Genomic DNA, 19,407 nt, shown 5'->3' with positions numbered 1-19,407 from the left:
CAACCAACAGCCGATGAGTAGTTCTTCGATTACGAGGCGTGTAAATTTCATCCATCGAACCGATGTCCGTTAGGATGGGATGCAAATAGATAGGATCACCACTCAAGCCGCCCGAAACGGATCGATTTGGCGTTCTATATTTAAATTCACCCGTCGTGTACCCTTCTTTTGAGTCAGCCGGCGTGCAGTTTCCGCGTGGGATTTTCTGCAACAAAAGAACGACGGGCGTCACGAGAAGCGTCAAACCGAAGTGACGGAGTGTTTTTGACACCCGTGGTTTTTAGATTTATGTAAATCGGAATAGGCCAATGACGTTATCAAAAACAATTCAGAATGTGGATCTCATCAAAATCACGATATTTATTGCATGTTAATTTTGAATATCTTTGGAAAAAATACGCTGTGTATGGGAAACGCCTTACGGTCTACAAAAATATATGGGAAATTAAAAGCTCTCATTTCAACCCTATTTTAACAAATGAACTATTCAAAAACTTTTGGGAAGTGTTCAACCCGATTCTTACAAAAATCTCGTAAATAATTTTTCAACATGTACACTCGATATATTCCCGGAAGATGTAATACTAAGCTAAAAAATATGAAGTGTACAAAAAGACGAATTTTTATACAAAAATATATTTGTTTGAAATATTCTCGTGACTTCTACTCAATTCAAAGTATGCTCACTTGGGAGCCACAAGCTTGGCTCATCCTTCAATCAATACACCGATTGCACGCTGGTTGTTTCGTAGTGACTCAGCTATCAAGCAAATGTTTGATTTTTTCAATAATCTTCAGGACGAACCGACGGACGCCATGGACCGAAACAAATAGTAGCCCGAAGGAGCAATTTTCTAGGGAATAAGCGGGTGAGATTGAACCTCCCACTTCAATCTTTCTACATAAGGTTTTACAGATTTTTCATTCTTTTTTCTGTATTATAGTGACTTTCAACACTTTCGAGAGCGAGAATTGAATTCGTGACCTATAGCATGAGAGGTACGGATGTTACCACTACGCCAGATCAGCTCTGCATTTTTACAGATCCGTGAACATGTATTCTAGCGTGTTGATACCCCCACAATTGATGGAGGTATCAAGCCCCATAATAAAGTGTAATTCGAATCAGTAGGTTGATAATAGCAGTGAAAAATTTAATGTGAACAAAATTCGCTTGATCAAAAGTGAATCTTTTATGATTTTCAAACCTTCCAATTGATTTTTCATTATTTGTATATTCAAACTTTCAAAAGAAGAAACACTGATAGCACAAGCATGCTCGCGGTAAACAAAAACCCTGTTTACAAATTTTCACAATAATACGAACCGATATTTTTTTGAGTTTTTTGCCGTATTCGACAAAACTTTCATACAAATTTTCACGTTGATCGGTTCTGTAGTTTTTAGTTCGTAAATAACAGACAGATATACAGACTTTTTTATACACAGCTTTTGGGTTTTTTTTTCTAGACCAGGTATATGGGATTGCTTCATCACAGAAGATTCAAAAATTCAGCCACAGTGGTTCAAAATTCCTGCAGAAGATATGACACTTCCTTTCTTATTGTCTATGCTCTCAAAGTGCTAACATCTCAGCTGTCAGTGGGGTGAAAATCGTTCATTCTATAAAGAAACAATGAAAACTAGCGGCTTAGCAATTTTTGAGGTACCCTTTTCAGTAAGGGTGCCAAATCCAAAAACAGATCTCATTTTTAGTGAAATAATGTTAACAATCATAATTATTTTCGCTAGGAACAAATTTTGATGATTCACTTACTAATAGAATCGGAAATTCTCGAGAACTTTTTTGATATGCTATACGTTCCGGTTATCTAATCCGGTTTGAATAAATGCAAATGTCGATTTGTGGACTTACCTAAGCGAACTAAAGTTGCGTACCAAGTAACTAACCATCGATGAAGTCCAATATTGATATACCATTGCGAATCAGATGTGCGTAAATTGCTCTATTCAAATATATAATTTGTAAAAAATGTATATTATAATTTGAACATCACCCGTCTCCAATTTATTGGGCATAAATAAGCTTTCTCCGACATCAAATCACAGTGGAAGTCTACTTAGCCTAAATGATTGCGCGGCCGCTCACGAAGCGAACGATCGCGGGTCGAATCTCAGGCCCTTGATTGATAAATTGGCCCGAATGAACCTTACATTTAGAAGCCTTTATAACTGAAAAATCGATCAATCAATAAAATTACTGTTTCAATCCAGATATCAGCAGACAATCTTATTACCTAGTGCTGATGCCACATACAAGAAGGAATCATCAATCAACCATCTTCAACTGGTTCAACAAAACAGTCGCAGTCGATCATTTCATACCGTTAAGTGAAGAGTGTTTGTGTACGATTCAATCACACGTAAGCATTTCAAGGAAAATGATGGTGGTGGACCGTGGTGGAAAAGTACGCAGTTATACCAGCAATGAAGAGAACTAATTTTATTGATATTCTTTTATGAAATAACAATAAAATATCTTTGATTGATTAGTTAAATTTTGTCGTATATCATTCCAGCCCCAAGATATAAGTAATCACAGTGCTCCCGAAAGCGAATGACGTGACTATAGTTTGTTACTAGGTGAGATTTGGAGTCGTGTTCTCATATGTCTCGTGTATTGAAAATGGAGGTGAGGTGGCCTCCAAAATAAAGCGAGACACTTTGTTATTTCACGTCATTCGCCGCGTGGAATAAAGGGGAGTTTCTTTCGTACGGACTCTAGGAGGGAAATGCTTTAATTGTAAACATGGAAACAATTCGTCTGGATGAAGTCCACATTAGCCTTGCATAGTTTTACTTATCGGAGGCCATTAAGCAGCAGTTATGGCGAGATTAATTGAGTGGTGTAATTTTTAATATGAGAACATAAAGGAAAGTCGAAAAACAACGCCTTTTATGCAAACTACGACTAATTTTTGCTTCCATTGGGTTGGGGAATAAGTTCATAGCGTTTTTATATTTCTTTTATTTTACAACGATTTGTTTTCTGTTTGGCGAAGGGTTTCATTCGTAGTTGAGGCTTAGAAAAGGAATACCCAGAAGACAAAAATCGACACCTGCTCTTCTTTGCGTTCCATCGAGGTCAGAAAGCTACTGAAGCAGCCCGAGACCTTTTCGACGTGTATGAAGAAGGTGTGATAGGCGAATCTACTGCACGAAAATGGTTTGAAAATTTAAAAAATAGCGACTTTGACGTCGATACGCGCCTCGCAGCGGAAGGCCTTATGAATTCGATTAAGTACATTTCAAATCATTTTTGAAGGAAATGATCGCCAAACCAGTCGTGAATTGGCGGAAAAAAATGAACTGCGATCATGAAACGTTTCTCAATCACCTTTATTCAATGGGGTTTACCGAAAAATTTGGAGTCTAGGTGCCTCACGAGCTCAACAAAAAAACGAAGAAAGTCGCCTTAAAATTGCTTCTCAGCATCTCGCCCGCCATTGAGCAACACGTTGTCATTGATAGCGCTTTTTTTACCGAATCCTCACGGAAGATGAGAAATTGTGCATATACATTAATATGAAGCAAAAAAATACGAGTGGGTGGTTCCAGGAGATTCGCCAAAGCCGCGAGTAAAGTCGGAACTTCATCCAAAGACTCGAAAAGAATGTCACGGTTAACAAGGAGCTCTACATTGCCCAGCAACACTGCGTGAATGAGGATATTCGACTGAAAAAAACCTGGTCGACATGGTCAAACCATACTCAACGACCACGCCAGGTCCTTTTTTGCACAAGTCATCAAACCCGCACTCCAAGAGCTCGAATGGGAGGTCCTTCTGTATCCGCCGTATTCTCCGGGCCTTGCATTGACCAATTACCATCTTTCCCGCTCCCTGTTAAACCATATGAAGAGCGTTATCTTCGATCACAAAGAGACCCTTAAAAACTGACTCCACAACTTCTTTGGCACCAGATAAGGCGATTTTTGGCGGAACGGCATCAACAAATTGGTCGAGAGGAAGTATACTAATCTTATACTTTATGCAACAATGTGTCAGTTTACAGTTTATGTCAGTAAGTAATGAACTCGTTCACGAATAAAAGGTAACGGTACTCTGTATCAACAAATGTTGTCATCCATTTTTGAGGAAAGGCTTAATGGAAAACTCCATGTATTGCGAACACTGTAACGATGTAAAGTGCATTGTTCTGTATCTTCAAACAGGAAGATAAAAGGTGGAAGACGAAAAAACTAATTATTTTTGTGATACATGAAAACCAGGACAGGACTACATTTTGGGGTTTTGGGGTTTGGAGATTAATCCGAAATTTCCAGAAGATTGAATTGATCGCTGATACTAAACACGTGTTCACTATTGAACATCAGAGCAGTTCACCACTTTGGTGCCGAGGATCCAAAATCATCCACTCGACATAATACACAAGAATTGAGCACTTCTAGAAGCATTTTGCTGTGTATTCTAAACAGAAATTCGCATTTCCACGCTTTTTAAGTGGTATTGACTTGAGAATTTACGTACACAGATCGGATGTAGTGAGCAAAATTTATTGACTGCGATATTAAACAACATCATGTTAATATAATTTTTTTCCGACAAAACCATGTTCATTTATGAGAGTTATTTATGAGTGGTTGTATCACATTTTCCTACAGGAGGAAAGTGAAGCTGAGTATCATGTTGCGATAAGTCCAAAAAGAGTCATGCTACGTGCGTCGGAGATTAGATAAAGATATTAGATGTGATAGACCGAACAAAATTGAGCAAGATTAAGAAAACATAGATAACGCTTGAAGAATTTAGCCTTCTCAATGACGAATGGTGAAATTCGAAATGAACAAAACAGCATCCATCGAACGTAGTTCAACGTCCCAGCATAATTCATAATTTATGAGCGAGATGGCTGAAGTCAGTCACATTTGCTTTCATCATGCCTCTTCTAACCGCCCAAAAGAAGCAGAAAAACAACATTGATCTGTTTTCCCTGTCCCTCCACCACTTCTTCGGCAGTCTGCTTTATGTTTTCAGCAGTCATCGAGCCATCCAGTAGTGGGGTCCTCCCCTGCGTGCGAGAGTTTGTTTCGGCGGAGCATCACTCCGCGTCGCATCGCGATCCGTTGTCATGACTATAAATAATTTCGCGGTTTCACATTCGAGATGTAGTAATACCCTCCGCCGTGTCCGTCCCCACGCGTCGGAACGGAACGGAACGAAAGATCATGGAGGAGAGAGATGCCTCAGCTCTCGAACTAGGTACACCAACACGAAGACGTGCGCGCTTGCTTGCTCGCCTACCGAGGTGATGCTTCTGCTGCTGCTGCTGGATGACGATGGACCTGCGGTATGGCGTATGCGCGAAACGGTGTCACGGTGGGTGTATTGGTGAAAGGGTTGCTCGAAATAATCGCCTTTGTATTTTCCGACATCTCGAGTCGAGGGGACATAGGACTGCGATCGCGGTGCAAACCGGGAGAAATTTCTACACAAGCATCGGTGGGATCATCCTAGCCGATGAAGCCTAGCCCGATGGGTAGTGCACATATTCATCTATTATGGAATTCTCAGCATCCGAAGTACCCGTACATCTATATTGGATTGGGTGTTTGTTTATTTATGGGGAGATACTCAAGCGAACGAACAGACAGCCACACAAACGTTCGACCGGTGGGAGCGTGCGATCGGTTCGGTTCACCGACGCGACTTCACTTGAAAGAGACCATTCAAGAAATAAGAAATTTTTAGACTGGAAAAGAAAACCGCGTCGCGTTCCAACGAAACTGGTTCTCGATGTGTGGAATTGTGCCACTTTTGCACACGGTGAACTCTGAGAAAGGTCGCTAGGGGTGACCAGCATCAATAGTAGTACGGAGTGCATTACGAACACTTCCAGAATCAATTGAGGACTTTTTGTGCACTTCAATCGAAGCGATCGATTCGATGGCCAAAGTACTAGCTCAAACTAGCAGCACTAGGCGGATGCAAACAAGTACAGCATAACGAGTTGTTTGTTCCTCTCGCGAGCGGTTGTTAATGATAGCGAGTGCAGCGCCGCTCGTTCGAGGCTTACGGACGCCTAAAGCGGTGATCTTGTAACCCATAATAAGCACATCGTCATCTGAGGTTCATTATTGATTAGTGACTTTGCGAGTTTTTTCTTCTTCTGCCCGAGAGCGAAGAGTATGCATTCATTCCCTAGTATTGCGTGCTGAGCAACAAAGGGTGAAACATACTCCACATTCCAAGCCTGAGCGCAATCAAGATCTCGATTCGCATTCGCATTCGTCGAAGATTCACAAAACAGCACAAATCCAATAACGCATGCATTTCACATTGTTGCTTTTCGAACGACGGCGACGACAACAGAAACAACATCGACAACGGGGACACTTTCAGTTGATGGTATGTTAATTAGATGCTAGCTGGGAGTGAAAAACCAGTTTGATTACCCGGAGACAGCCTCCAACGGCTATGGCGGGGGGTCGGACAAACACAAATTTCAACGATTGTAGCTGATACTAATGACAATTCGAGCTTGCTTCCCTGAACGCTAACGATGGATGGCTGGTTCATATAATATTTGCTCATGGAAGGAATAACGAGTATGCGAGATGGCGTGTGAATGGGTGACGCAGATGGATGGTATTTTTCTAGAGAAACGCGCACAAAAATGAAATTTTTCGTGGCATTTCTGGAGTCATAGATATTTTGACGCATGAAATATCACACAGGAATTCCGTCCCAGAAGGCTTTTGTCGTCATGTCGTACACAAAAAAGTGTCTGCATTTCACAGAGTTCACCTAGTTTTTTTTCTTCAATATAAATAATTGTCAACAGGAAAAATAAATCTAATAACATCTTAAATTCATTGAACATGCTTTGCTTTTGACCGTTTGGTAGGCTTAGTGGCAATTCAACAGTCCCTTTGTCGAAAACATTGCATACAGTTGCTATTTGCTTGTTCAGAAGATTTCGTGATCAATGTTGGTTTCAAGATGCCCAAAAACCAACAAATTTCTGTAGAATGTTTCCGACGAAAGCTACCATCAAATTGCTGATATCGTCCGACTAAGTGAAGATACTATTGCCAAAATGGTTAAAAAGATCTTTCAATCCAGCAACGCGATCAAGGCGTCCATCAAAGACAGCTTCTCGAATTGAAAAGGCTATCGTAGCAGAAGTTAATCAGGTTTATCTTGGTATTCTAGATTTATCAGTTTCAAAATTATTGGACAATGTGAGAAGGTAATTAAGTCAAATGAGACTAACATAATGTTATTTGGGTCTGATGGTATTGCATGCAAATGGTGGAAAGTCTGAAAAGAGAGTGTTTGGAGCCAATTCAATTCTTTGTTTTTAAGAGGTTTTAAACTTTGCAGTTCATTCGCCTCTAATTTGGAGCCATCCTGACAAACCAGTCAAACATGGAGAAGTTGAACAATAGAAACATCATAACCTGCCAAGTGACTGAAGTATTTTTCACCTCTTCCTATGTAGGTAGAGTCATAATTTGGGGATGAATGGTAACGTGTGGCGTCGGATAACTCGAATTCATTAAAGACAACAGTGACAACAGAGGTTTCCAGATTTGCAGTCAACATATCTAATGATCGGACATATCGGTAGTTAGTCTACAGAGGTGTTGTTCGACAACGAGACATGAACTGTTCAAATAAACCAAAAAGAGTGAACGAACGGTCACACGAACTGTGAACGGTGATCGGTGTAAAGCGTGTTTCAGTTAGGATTTGGTCGCTTAGTTTTATTCACTGCAGCGCCCCTATTTGTCACATCGAGAAACTATTGCCAGTGTTTTAATCCGAATGGTCTGTTTATTCAGTAGTGAAAATTTCATCAAAATTGAGAACGTATCCAAAAGTTATCGACGGAAGAACGCGAAAGGCGGAAAAAAAACTCTGCACATTCACGTTGAATACCCGACGTGGCAGGAGGAAAGACTAGCTACAGTACAGTTTGGCGAATGTGTATGCTAGAAGGCTTGCGGTTGTATCATCGCATCAAACACCCCAACAGAACGCTGAAACAAACCCTGGTTGCTAAAACATGTGCAAGGAAGCTGTACGAGCAAGTGTTGACTAAGTACATAGCATGCATTTTTAGGGACGATGAAACATACGTAGAAATCGATTTCGAACAAATAGCCGGTAACAAATTACCCGATAAATTTACCCGTAAATTAATGATTTGGCAAAGGATCTGTAGTTGTGAAAAGAAGAGAAAGGTTTTCATCACTAGGGCAACAATGAATAGAAAGGTTCACAATGAGAAGTGTTTTCAGAACAGGTTTTGCCATTCATCACACATCACACGATCACACAAAGGACCGGTGAAGTTCTGGCCTGACTTGGCAAACTGTCATTACAGCCGGGATGTCGTTAAGGGTTAGAAGGAAAACAAGATCGATTTCATTGAAAAAACTTGTTGGGCAATTATCAAAGGCAAACTGGAGAAACCTGTCAGAACCTTGAAAAAAGCTAAAATGAAAATGTGGTGGAACAAGATAGCAAATACGGTTACCAGCAGTAGAATGATGGGTGGTATCACACGAAAAATTCGAAAATTCATCAGCTGATCAATAATGCTTTTTCCCTTAAAGTTCATTAAAAAACCTGCAAAATTACATCCTCTCCTGAGAAATGTCTTACTTATGCGATCAAATTCTAACTGAAACAGGGTTTTACATGCATTGGAAGGCGAATGAACCTTAGACGAGACCAGACAAAAGAGGGGACGATTCCGGAACAGTTTATTTCTTTGCAAACTCGAACCAGCTGCTGATCGGTCAATTCTCAAGGGTGGGCAATAATATTTGGAAATACACTTCTAATTATGTACTCACGGTAAATACTTTCAATCTAGTTTTCATAACAAAGAATAACAGAAGAATATAATTTAATGCAAAGTATGCAACAATTTTGCACTACATCAAACAAATGTAACTGTGCATAGAATATATGTTACGAAAAACATATATCTGGAGCATAAAAAAATAATCTTCAGATACCTTATCTCATTTCGACACTTGACATCTCATGTGGTTTGACATCACAATTGTTTGCGCTTGGTCGAAGAAAAAGCATAAATAAAAGTAAGAAGCCAGTTCGCTTAGGTGCATGAATGTGGATGACAAGGGGAAAATCATGTTTTGGCAACTACCGAAATTTCGCTTCGACACACGTTCGATACTTGCACGACTGCAGATAAGGCAACTCGCCTCAGCGGATAATTCACACCGCGGCATTTTCTACGATGGAATGTTTGCTGTGAGAGAATGTTTTCAAAGTTCTTTAAATATAATGTTATACCCTTTATTTCATCCTAAGAAAGTGTTTCGATTGAAGGAATGATTTTAATAATATCGGATGTGTAAATTAATTCCATTCCATTGGTTTTCCGATCGAAATTGGCTGCACTTGTAAATGGAAGTTATATTGATATGCTGTCAAACGCAAAACAAACAATGAATAAATAAACTAAACTAAACAAAATACGAACGAGAGTTACGTGAGATAACAACGCTGCTGGCATTATAATGGAAGCCACCTTATTGTTTAGCTCCTATTTTATACTCAAATCTACTACAGAAGAGAAAACGACTTCAAATCTCATCTGATGACAATTATCGCCACACCATTCGCCTTCGGAAAACTGTCCTCTTTATTCCGCGCGGCGAGTGACGTGAGATGACTCAAGTCACGGTGTTACTGAAGACGAATGCCATGACTATATTGTGTCACTAGGTAAGATTTGAAGTCGTGTCCTCATATGTTACCGACACGGGTGTCAAATAGGAGTTGAAAAGTAAGGGTCCTCATACACTGTTTGACGAGGCCAAATATATGACTCTTCTTGATAGATAAAATTTTATCAACGTGTACTGATCAAATATATTCAACACAAAACACGACAAGTAAATATTCCGTTATTGGATGTATATATGTATATGTATATAAAATGTATATAAAATATTTTTCCAGTCGGTTCTTCGAAACTGTCGGTACTTGGTTAGGTTACCTTAAATATTTCAGTTGATTTTTTTCCATGTTCGGTGTTTGACAATGTTTGCCACTGTTGATGATTGAAGAGAGGCATACAAAACAGTGTTTGTACAAATTTCAAACCAAACTTCATCTGCCAAAAAGTGTGAACTATCTGACCTTCGGACAAACAGTGTACGGCCACCTAAAGTAGTTTCCACAGAAAAGCAAGAAAATTTGCTATCTAACGTCATTCGCCGCGAGGAATAAAGGGATGTAACTCGAGTCACCTCACATGAATTGACGAGCAGAACAGGTGCAGAATAGTAGGGGACAGTGGGGGTGAGATGAACCTGTAGTTGGTTTGAAAGTTAACTGTTGTATTTTATATTTACGTTGATGAGTAGCCATCCTACATGTTATGTTATGATATTTGAATAACACTGTAAAATAAGTGACTTCGTGCTCAGGTGGAAAATTGTGAATGATTAACCCATTTTAGGCCAAGCGTTCGAAGAATCGAACAGCAACTTTGATAATTTTTCATGGCTTCGGAAAGTTACCATATGGTAAGGTTATGGCATCAAATGATAGCTCAGTTTATTAACTATCACTTACCATCGATTGCATTCAATTTTGTATAACTTTATTGGACAATGAATTCGGTTTTAAGCAAATGAAATGTAAACTTTTCTAGAGTATTACTTTGATAAAAGAGCACACATTGTGATGTAGCAAAAAAAAATCATTGGATTGAACCTTCTACAGGAACAAAAATGTAAGTTTTGGCCGATGTTTTTGTTTGGCGATTTTTCGGTTTTTTTGTCATTTTCCGGAAAACGGAAGGACGGACAAAAATAATTCTTGAAGATTTGGGTTTCTGTAACGCTAATAATCAAAATTACACCAATGGCGTTCGTTAAAAAATATTTTTTACAGCTTGATCGTTAATGGGTTAATCAATTCATAATTGTATTGGTGGATTAAAATGGTTTCTAGTGGGGGTAAGACCAGTAATATATAATTTATTATGCTCTATTTCTCTTTTCTTCCAGTTTGTTTACATTCAAATTGCTAAACAAACAGGCGATCAGAGAGTGAGAGAGAAAATGATTTTATGCCTCTCTGAGCGATTAAAATTTAGACTTAACGTATTACAGTAAACATTCACCAACTGGGCGAAAAGGAAAGACCTATTATCGACATTTGCGTTTTAACTGGTCCGAGATGTAAAACGTTAAATAAAATCGAGGGGAACTTCAATGGATTATTTGATTCGCGTTGATCATGAAATTGGATAAACAAAAGGATGTCAATGGAAGTTTCGCATTGAGTGCGACAACAGGTATGAAATATAATTTGAGGAAATTATAATCCGAAAATGATGTCAATTTTCATAACATTTCAAATAACATTCGAATTCCCCTCACAGCAAATCTTCCTTTTGAATATGGCGTCGATTGTTTACGAAATTCTGCTTTTTAACTGGTCCAAGGACCAGTTAACGTTTGCTCAGTTAAACAGTAGACCAGTTAGCGAACGATTAATGTATCTATCATACCCTCCCCATACGCTATTTCGCCCACAAACACTATTTTGGGAAATACAGTGACGTCTCGATTATATCACTATGCATTTATATCACGTCTCGTTTATATCACTCTCGAATCTATCACTGAAAATGGTTCGCTTTTATTACATTTTTCGAAACATAATAAATAATATGAAAAGTTCAGTTATTCGTTAAATTTTTGAACAAAATATGAGAATTCCACAGAAAAAAATCATTTTAAAGCATTCATGCCAATTCAACCAGTTCTTTTTTATGCCCATCGTTTTACTTTCATAAGTTCAGAAACAACAAATATGGGTTATTTTGAGTGAATTTCTCTATGATTGTGAGAAATGAGATGCACGACCTGTGCCATTATCCATGTTGGGAAACAGTCAGTAGAATAATTTATTGTTTGATAGCTCTACGAAAAAGCTGGATATTTTGAAAAAAAAGAGCAGTCACTTATCCAAAGCACAAATCGCTGAACAACACTGTTTTGTCGTACGACAATCACAAAAAATACCGGTAGAGAAGAACAAAATTATGAACCAGTCTGATGTAAATTCAAGTATAAGTCAAATTAAGAATATGCTGCTGAAGGAAAAAATCTATATTTTATTTTAAAGGAAAATGCAATCAGCTAGAAACGGCTGTATACAGGTGGTTTCTCAAAAAAAACGAGAACTTAATACTACCATTTCTTCTCAAGATATTCTGTTACAGGCTAAACAATTTGCACTCAATTTAGGAGTTCCTGCGTCGCTTCAATGTGACAAAAAAGTTTGCGGCCGATTTTCGAGCAATGGATGCAAGAACTGTAAATCATGATTTTAACGTTGAGTGGGTACATAACTGCGACGAATCTGGTTACATTAACTCAATAAAAATACGTTGCAGGAATTAGAACTTTCAAAACCGGAATACTTACATGCCATGTTATTGAGTTTCTGATACTCACAATCTGTCATTGATGATAATTGGAAGGCGAATCGAAGAACCCACTATACGACACTTTCAGTGCTATATCTAGAATCTCTTAATGACTGAATCGCAAATATTTTGTGAATGGTTCCAAAAACCGCTGAATGCAACCAATGAACCAGGGAAAGATACAAATTCTAACTATTAAAATAAAACTAATCTACACAGAAAAACTTAAAATGACAATCATGGTCAGAAACTCGAAGGCAGTGAAGAAAAAACATTGAAAGATGCAGTATCTTAGATATTTGAGTTTTAGCTCAACGTTTCGTTAACCGCCATCATCAAATCTTTAAAACAAATCGATGTAGTGCAGAACGATTATTCAGTTTAAGAATAAAATATTTCTCTCATTTTCATAAACAAACTTCATAAACTTCTCATAAACAAGGTTTGTTTATGACTTCGGATCCTTAAACTCAAATAGTGGTACCGGAGCTTGAAGCAGGAATCATATGTCACATGTCAGTATAGAGTATGGGCAATCAGAAACGAATGAAGATACCAATGTTGAGGAAGATGAAAAGGAAGAAAAATAGGATACAGGTATCAATCGGAAATAGCAGCTCTGAAGTATGCATCCGAAACATGAACAGAACGCAATCCACACAGAATGGCAATTAAAAATTTGACGGATACAACCCACAGAACAAAACAACTTATATTTAGGTCATAGCTCATTTAAATTACTGTCTTTGAGTAAAATAAGAGCAATTGCTATGAGAACAACACTACAACAATAGTTTCGATATACTCTGTCATATTGTGTGGTTTTGCGTGACCATTTGGTAAATATTGTAATGAATGTTTTTCCAAAAAATTTGCATGTTGCACGAAAATTAATGTTGACATCGTACATATCGAAGAAAAAAATCCCTGTGCGTGATATAATCGAGACGTTACTGTATTTGACAAGTTTATTCAAAATACATTATTTTGTTGAACTGTAAAAAACTGTATTTAAATATTAGAAAACATAAATACAATCTAAATTAGTAATCTTAAATTAGTTTCAATTCAATTAAAATATGAATACGAATTCAAATACGAAATTATTCGAGGATAATCGATAAATTACAACCTTTTTAAACGACCAAAATTCATAATCAATCCGATTTATTCAACGATGACATTCAATTCAATTCTACCATATCTTCTTTTTCTTTTTGGCTTTGAGAGGCTTTAAACTTTTCAGTTCATTCGCCTCTAGAACCATATCAACTTCGATGTTCACTCAAAAAGAACAATGGACATTTTAAAGGCATTTATAGGCTTTTGAAAATTCCACAAAACGCAAAACATAATTGTTTCTAAACAAAACAAAGCATAATTGTTTCTAAACAAAACTGTGGTTATTCTGTTCTGAATTCGGTTAAGTTTTGTACGCTGGCGACCTTTTTTCAGAGGTCGGTTGGCATTCCAGCAGAGAAGGTTCTATGTTGACACTTTGAGGTACACTACTGTTTACTGAATAGGCTGCAAAAAAAAGAAACATTGTGGCATTGCAGCGAAATGTCGTATGCCTTAGCACATTTACACTTTGCACTTATTTGCGTTCAATGATAAAATTTTTCAGCAACAAGATATCGCTAACAAAAGTGTTATGAAACAGGGAGAGCTGAATAAAATGATTAATGCAATGGGAAATTGAAAACTAGCGATGTAACAAGTTTGGCAAAGTAATTCACCACAATAGTAAACAATGAAATAAATCTACCCCTTTTCATACACTTTCCCCAACAAGAAACGATGTCAACTGCAAGAAACGAACGAAGCATTTACCACGAGCAAACACTCCAGACAGAGTATCGATGCGATGTTTGCATCGCTACTCATCATAACTGAAACGCACTATTGAAGAAATTAAAGAAACGCTTTTGGCACTCCACACAGAGCAACAGATTTTCTGCTTACTCAAACAATTTATGGACAAATTCAATTATCACACCTTGGGTGTGTGTGCAGCTTGTATGAAGTTCTTGTAGCATGGTCAAAATCCCACCCAAAAATGAAGTACACGGTTAGAGAGTGAAGCACATGTTTACGGCTGAGTCCACGAACGAACAATGTTTAATATACAAAAGTGAACCACCAAACACAAAAAAATCCATTCCATCAGCGAATCACAACTTTTTTTTTTTTTTGGGAGGCTGGCTGGCACAAATCGGTGCTGTTTAGGACTGGTTCTGTCCTTGTGAGAGACTCCCATTTTCGGAAAGTAAACTATATCGACATATCGACAAGGTGTTATTCTTTCTTGATGAGTTAAGCAAGCTACTAGAGAGGGTGAGAGTTGGGTGATGAATACATGGTGGTGTTAGGGAAATACTGGAGATAAGCGGGAATGATTGGTTAAAACATGTGTGTGAAACAAGTAGAGTGGGTTGTTAGGATGATAATATGACCAAAGAGCATTGACGAAAGTAGTGTTCTAATAAAATTTAAAAGAAGCAAGTAAATAAAAAATTTTGTTATTTGTTTAGTAATAACTTTATTTAAACTATTGCTAAAAGTGCACTTGAGATATTATACTAAGAAAACGTTAATAATGATCAGAGATAGAGGATATTAATAATAACATATTGAGTTTTCTGGCTTATACATAGTGGTTCATTATTATTCGGCCATTGTTTTGTTAGAAAAATTAGGAAAATATCCGATAGCTATATAACAATTTGCGCTCACTATTGTTTATTGGAAGAAAAAGACAATAATATTAATTTGATTTAATAAAAATGATTACATGTTAATGATGTGTTAAGTGTTTTCCATTACTTTTCGATATTCGCTCGGTTAAAATGCGACACATTTCTCGGGCGCGCGTGATTAATAGTGTTATTTTATGGTCAATCCTTTCCTTCTCGCGCAAAGTGCGCACATTCGCTTACAACAACAGCCTTGCGATTGTTAATTCAACAAGTTTTGCAGACGTTTTATTGACCTTAAAAGTGGTTTAGTAATTGAACAAGATACGTGAACACCGAGCATCGCACCTTGCACTGGTTGCTCCTGCGACGTGTGTATTTTATGTATTAAAAGGAGAAAGATATTATTCAAGAGATTGTGATAGCGTTATTAATAACAAAATGATAATAATAATAAAAAGAGATTGTTTTCAAGTTTTGTTTGAAGATGAGTTATTATTGGATTCTTGTTTGTTGTTTTCCATCATTCGCATCTTTCGCTCTTTCCGTGTTCCTCTTCATCATTCTCTGCTAGTTACGTTATTGTTTTATTTGCAATTTCATTTGCAATTGTATTATTGTTAATACGTTAATATATATAAAATAGACTTCCTATCATCTTACGAAAATATTTGTTTTGCTTTCATCTGTCATCTCTTAGCGCAACTATACATTGTATAAGTTAACTCTAACAGTTAAAAAACACATCTAATTATTAATAATTTCTGAGATTACGTGTTAATCCGGTCCCCGCTTTCACTCTCTCTATATTCTAAGCCGGGAACCATTTGTGTGTGAGAATCGAGGATTCTGCTGTTAAATAATAAATGTAAAAATCTCTCTCGTTTGCTTATTAACGCAATTTTGTCTCATCTAAACCGGTGTTAGCACACGTACTTTGTTCTTCAACAACGTATTTTTCTCTACGGTCACTAAGCTACTTTTGCACATAAGTGTTTTGTGGTTATACATATATATATAAAAAACGAATACTTATCGAAAGGTTTCTCTCTCAATAAAATGTCAAAAAGACGCGAACAAAAGCTTTGCTCCTCACTTTCAATGTGTTATGTTGTTTCGCTTTTTGCTTTTCTTTTGTTTTCGTTTCCGACCTTTTTGCATTGCTTTGTAAATATTTCGAGACTACCATGGCACCAAGTTAATACGAAAAGAATAACGAATATGCATCTCTCATTCACAAAAGGCATACTTTGATAATCTTTCTTGTTATTTCATGTTTGTTTAGCGTTTGTGTTTTTTTTTGTTTTGTTCAAAGTGTTCCAATGTGTGTGGGTGTGCGTGTGTGGAAGTGTGGGCGGTAGGTGGGTTCATCTAAATATCTTAATAGCGGATATTGACTAATGATTAGAGGGAAGGTTATCGATGGTAGTGTTACTACTGCTGTTGTGGTGGCTGCTGGCCAGATAAAGTGTCGGTGTTAGTCATTCGGACATTCAATCGATCGATTAATTTGCATGTCGAAGACGGATGTGTAGAGATTGGAGAAAAATGATCAACAGTGATTAATTTGAAGAACGAAAAAACAATAACAGAAATGTTGTTTGCTTGCTTGCGCTTTCTTTTTCTCCTCCAATAATGGTGGTTTTCTGGTCAGATTTTTAGATCGTTATTGACAACTGGTTTTAATAGAATTCTAAACGCTTCTATCGAGTTAACTTCTAAATTAATAGATGTGAGTGCATTTTTATATCTATTTCAGAATTAACAATGATTAAAAACAAAGAAAAGTTATTAAAAATAGAGTTATATATAATAGAAGTATTTATAAATTATGTATGTTTTATGCGTGTTTTGAATTGCTGATTATTATTGCCCTTGCCCGGTTTTAGTAAGGATGATCTCTTGGCGCGAATTGCCGTCTTTGAGTTTTGATTGCACCTACACTGTGATCGGCGTATTCCGTGAGCAGCGGGTTTCCGGCGGCGAGCGCGGCGTAGCTTGCGTAGTCGGTGTACGGTGCCGTGGCGTATATCAGCCCGGTGGTGTGATCAATGGTTGGTGGCGCCGACCCGGTCATTAAGCTGGCACCGGTCGTTGGCACTGAGATTCGGGGGGATAGAATCAGTGGAGCACCGAGCGGGTTCGCGGCATTTCGTGCGGCGGCGGCCAGTTGATTTTGGGTAAGACCTGAGAGAGCCGCAGGGTTGATTAATCGCTGCTCGGCCGCTAGCTGTTTCCAGCCGTCGTACGCGGTTTCGAAACTCAGCTCGGCGGCCACGGCTTTAGTGCTCGAGTCTCGATACGTTCCGTTGATGATGGCAAGTTCCATGAGCTGTCGTTTCTTCAGTTCGTCTTCACCTTCAGCATGGGGAACGAGCAGTTTCTTGACCTCGTCCAGAGCACGTTTTATTTTGATCGAAGCCCGGTTTTCCGTGTCCTCAACAGTGATCAGTACGTGCAGATCGTCGGACAAATGCTCCCAGTTGGGTTTACCCCGGTTTGCTTCCTCTTTCTTTTTGTCACGCATCGAACCTTTCCCCCGGACCATAATCTTGCAACCTGTCTCCTGCTCCAACTGTTTCGCTGTCATACCTCGGGGACCAAGAATTCGTCCGACGAAGTTGAAATCTGGATGCTCTTTGACAGGTACGTATACCTTCTCATTCAGAGTCACAGCTTCGCCCTCTGGTTCTGGCAGTTGCATTGGCTCTTTCGTCACTCCATTGATCTGGAACAGGGAGGCACGAACCTTGGAAATTTCCTCGTCCAACAAACGCTCCACGTGATTGAAAACATTTGGGAAGGCAGCGAGCTGTTTCCTGTCCTTAAGTAACTGTGCCAGATAGTCCGCAATACTTTGCGTCGACGGGGTGGTGTGGTCCGAGTTGACACTGTTGCTATATGTGCTCATCTTGTTCGATCTTTAAGGTCAAGCTTAGCGGCGGAACACACTCTCTCTCTCAATTATACTTTTGTTTTTTTCGCTTCAAATACGCACTACAGTGGGGAAATAGAGAGAAGACAGTAAATTTTAGGCACTGTTTGGTAATGCGCTATGCAAGTTACAACCTTATGCACAGTTTCCTCTACGCGTAACTCAGTGTTGTCTCTCCATTCCTCAGCAAAACTTCTGCGTTTATCAATAATACTCTGGTGCGGTAATACGAGTAATAAAAAAACTATTCTTACACTTTTCTTTGTACTAGTGTATGTATAGGAATTCCTTTGAATCAACTTTACGCTTCTCTCTTTATCTTTGCCACATTTGTTTGATTTCTCTTATTTTCTTCACCCGTTTCTCGACTTCCAAAAAAAAAAAAAAGATTCGAAATGAGAAAAACAAAAAAAAATTAATGGGAAATTCGCCACTAACACTCGCGTTTCGGGAGCCCCTCACCAACACACAATCGGTCACACTCGCTGCCTGCTCACACCGTCACTCGTGACTCTTTGCTGCCTTAATTCCTGCACACTTCATACACACTCCGTTCGTGGCTTAGCCCCGCACGGCCGACGATCGCGTTCTGTGGGAGTAAGCAGACTTGACTTGGGCTGCGGCGCAGCGCTCCAATCTGTTTCGGAAATTCCGTCGGACGAGCACTAGTTCAGTTCGTACGAGTCTGCGCCAAACGCCAAACTTTGGGACTCGGGCCGAAAAATTTCTCCCTCTGGAGTAATCACTTCTGGTCACTTAAATTTGGGCCCTACACACGATGATAGTCCACACGGGTCGCGTAAGCAAAATTTTTCCCACCGTCCGAAAACACGAGAGGAAGCGACGAAAACTTGGTACGATGTTACTTAAGTACAAGAGGAAAAATCTACAGCTTCTTCTCTTCTTATTTCGCTCAGTCTCCGAATGAGTGTATGATTATATTATTTTTCGCTTTTTTTTCTCAAGAGCTCCGACAGAGTTTCGACTGTTCCGACGTACGGTTGAGTTAACAATAAACGAACGAAACAGACCCCGAGAGCAGAGAGAGCTGTAAAGTCGATCAGAACGAGGTAGTCGAAGGGACAGACACATGTAGCAGCAACAGGAAAGAGATCAGTGGCTAGCGCACGCATACCATCAAATGTCAAGCAACAAGTCAGCGCGTTGGTTTAACTGTACTTAACTTAAACTACTTTGGCTGCCTCCGCGTCGATCGATTGATGCTCTCGTTCTGGCGCACTGTCTGCCGTCTAGCTGGCCAGACGCACTTGTACTCGGCGGTACCGGTTGATGGGGTGGATTTGTG

The 19,407-nt window shown here is 38.7% G+C and overlaps 1 protein-coding gene across 7 annotated transcripts in view; it reads right to left on the bottom strand.

Annotated features, from left to right (window-relative positions):
• Window positions 1-19,125, bottom strand: part of LOC129773277 (protein held out wings) — a 48,026-nt gene extending 28,901 nt beyond the window's left edge. For 4 of the 7 annotated variants that reach the window (XR_008742675.1, XR_008742674.1, XR_008742678.1 and 1 more), the window contains exons 1-2: window positions 18,236-19,124; window positions 17,109-18,163 (exon numbers count right to left, since the gene is read on the bottom strand). Coding sequence is in view for 1 of the 7 variants with exons in the window: in XM_055776873.1 (XP_055632848.1) it covers window positions 17,109-18,077 (969 nt within the window). In the remaining 6 variants the exon portion in view is untranslated. Of the gene's footprint in view, window positions 1-17,108; window positions 18,164-18,235 lie in introns of all 7 variants that reach the window. The other 3 variants (XR_008742676.1, XR_008742677.1, XM_055776873.1) reach the window with 2 other exon arrangements.
• Between the last annotated feature and the right edge of the window lie 282 nt (window positions 19,126-19,407).

Source organism: Toxorhynchites rutilus, chromosome 3 (genome assembly GCF_029784135.1).
Source record: "Toxorhynchites rutilus septentrionalis strain SRP chromosome 3, ASM2978413v1, whole genome shotgun sequence".
Classification (NCBI taxonomy): Eukaryota; Metazoa; Arthropoda; class Insecta; order Diptera; family Culicidae; genus Toxorhynchites; species Toxorhynchites rutilus.
Note: the sequence above shows the minus strand (reverse complement) of the source record. Positions and strands in the feature narration are given on the sequence as shown.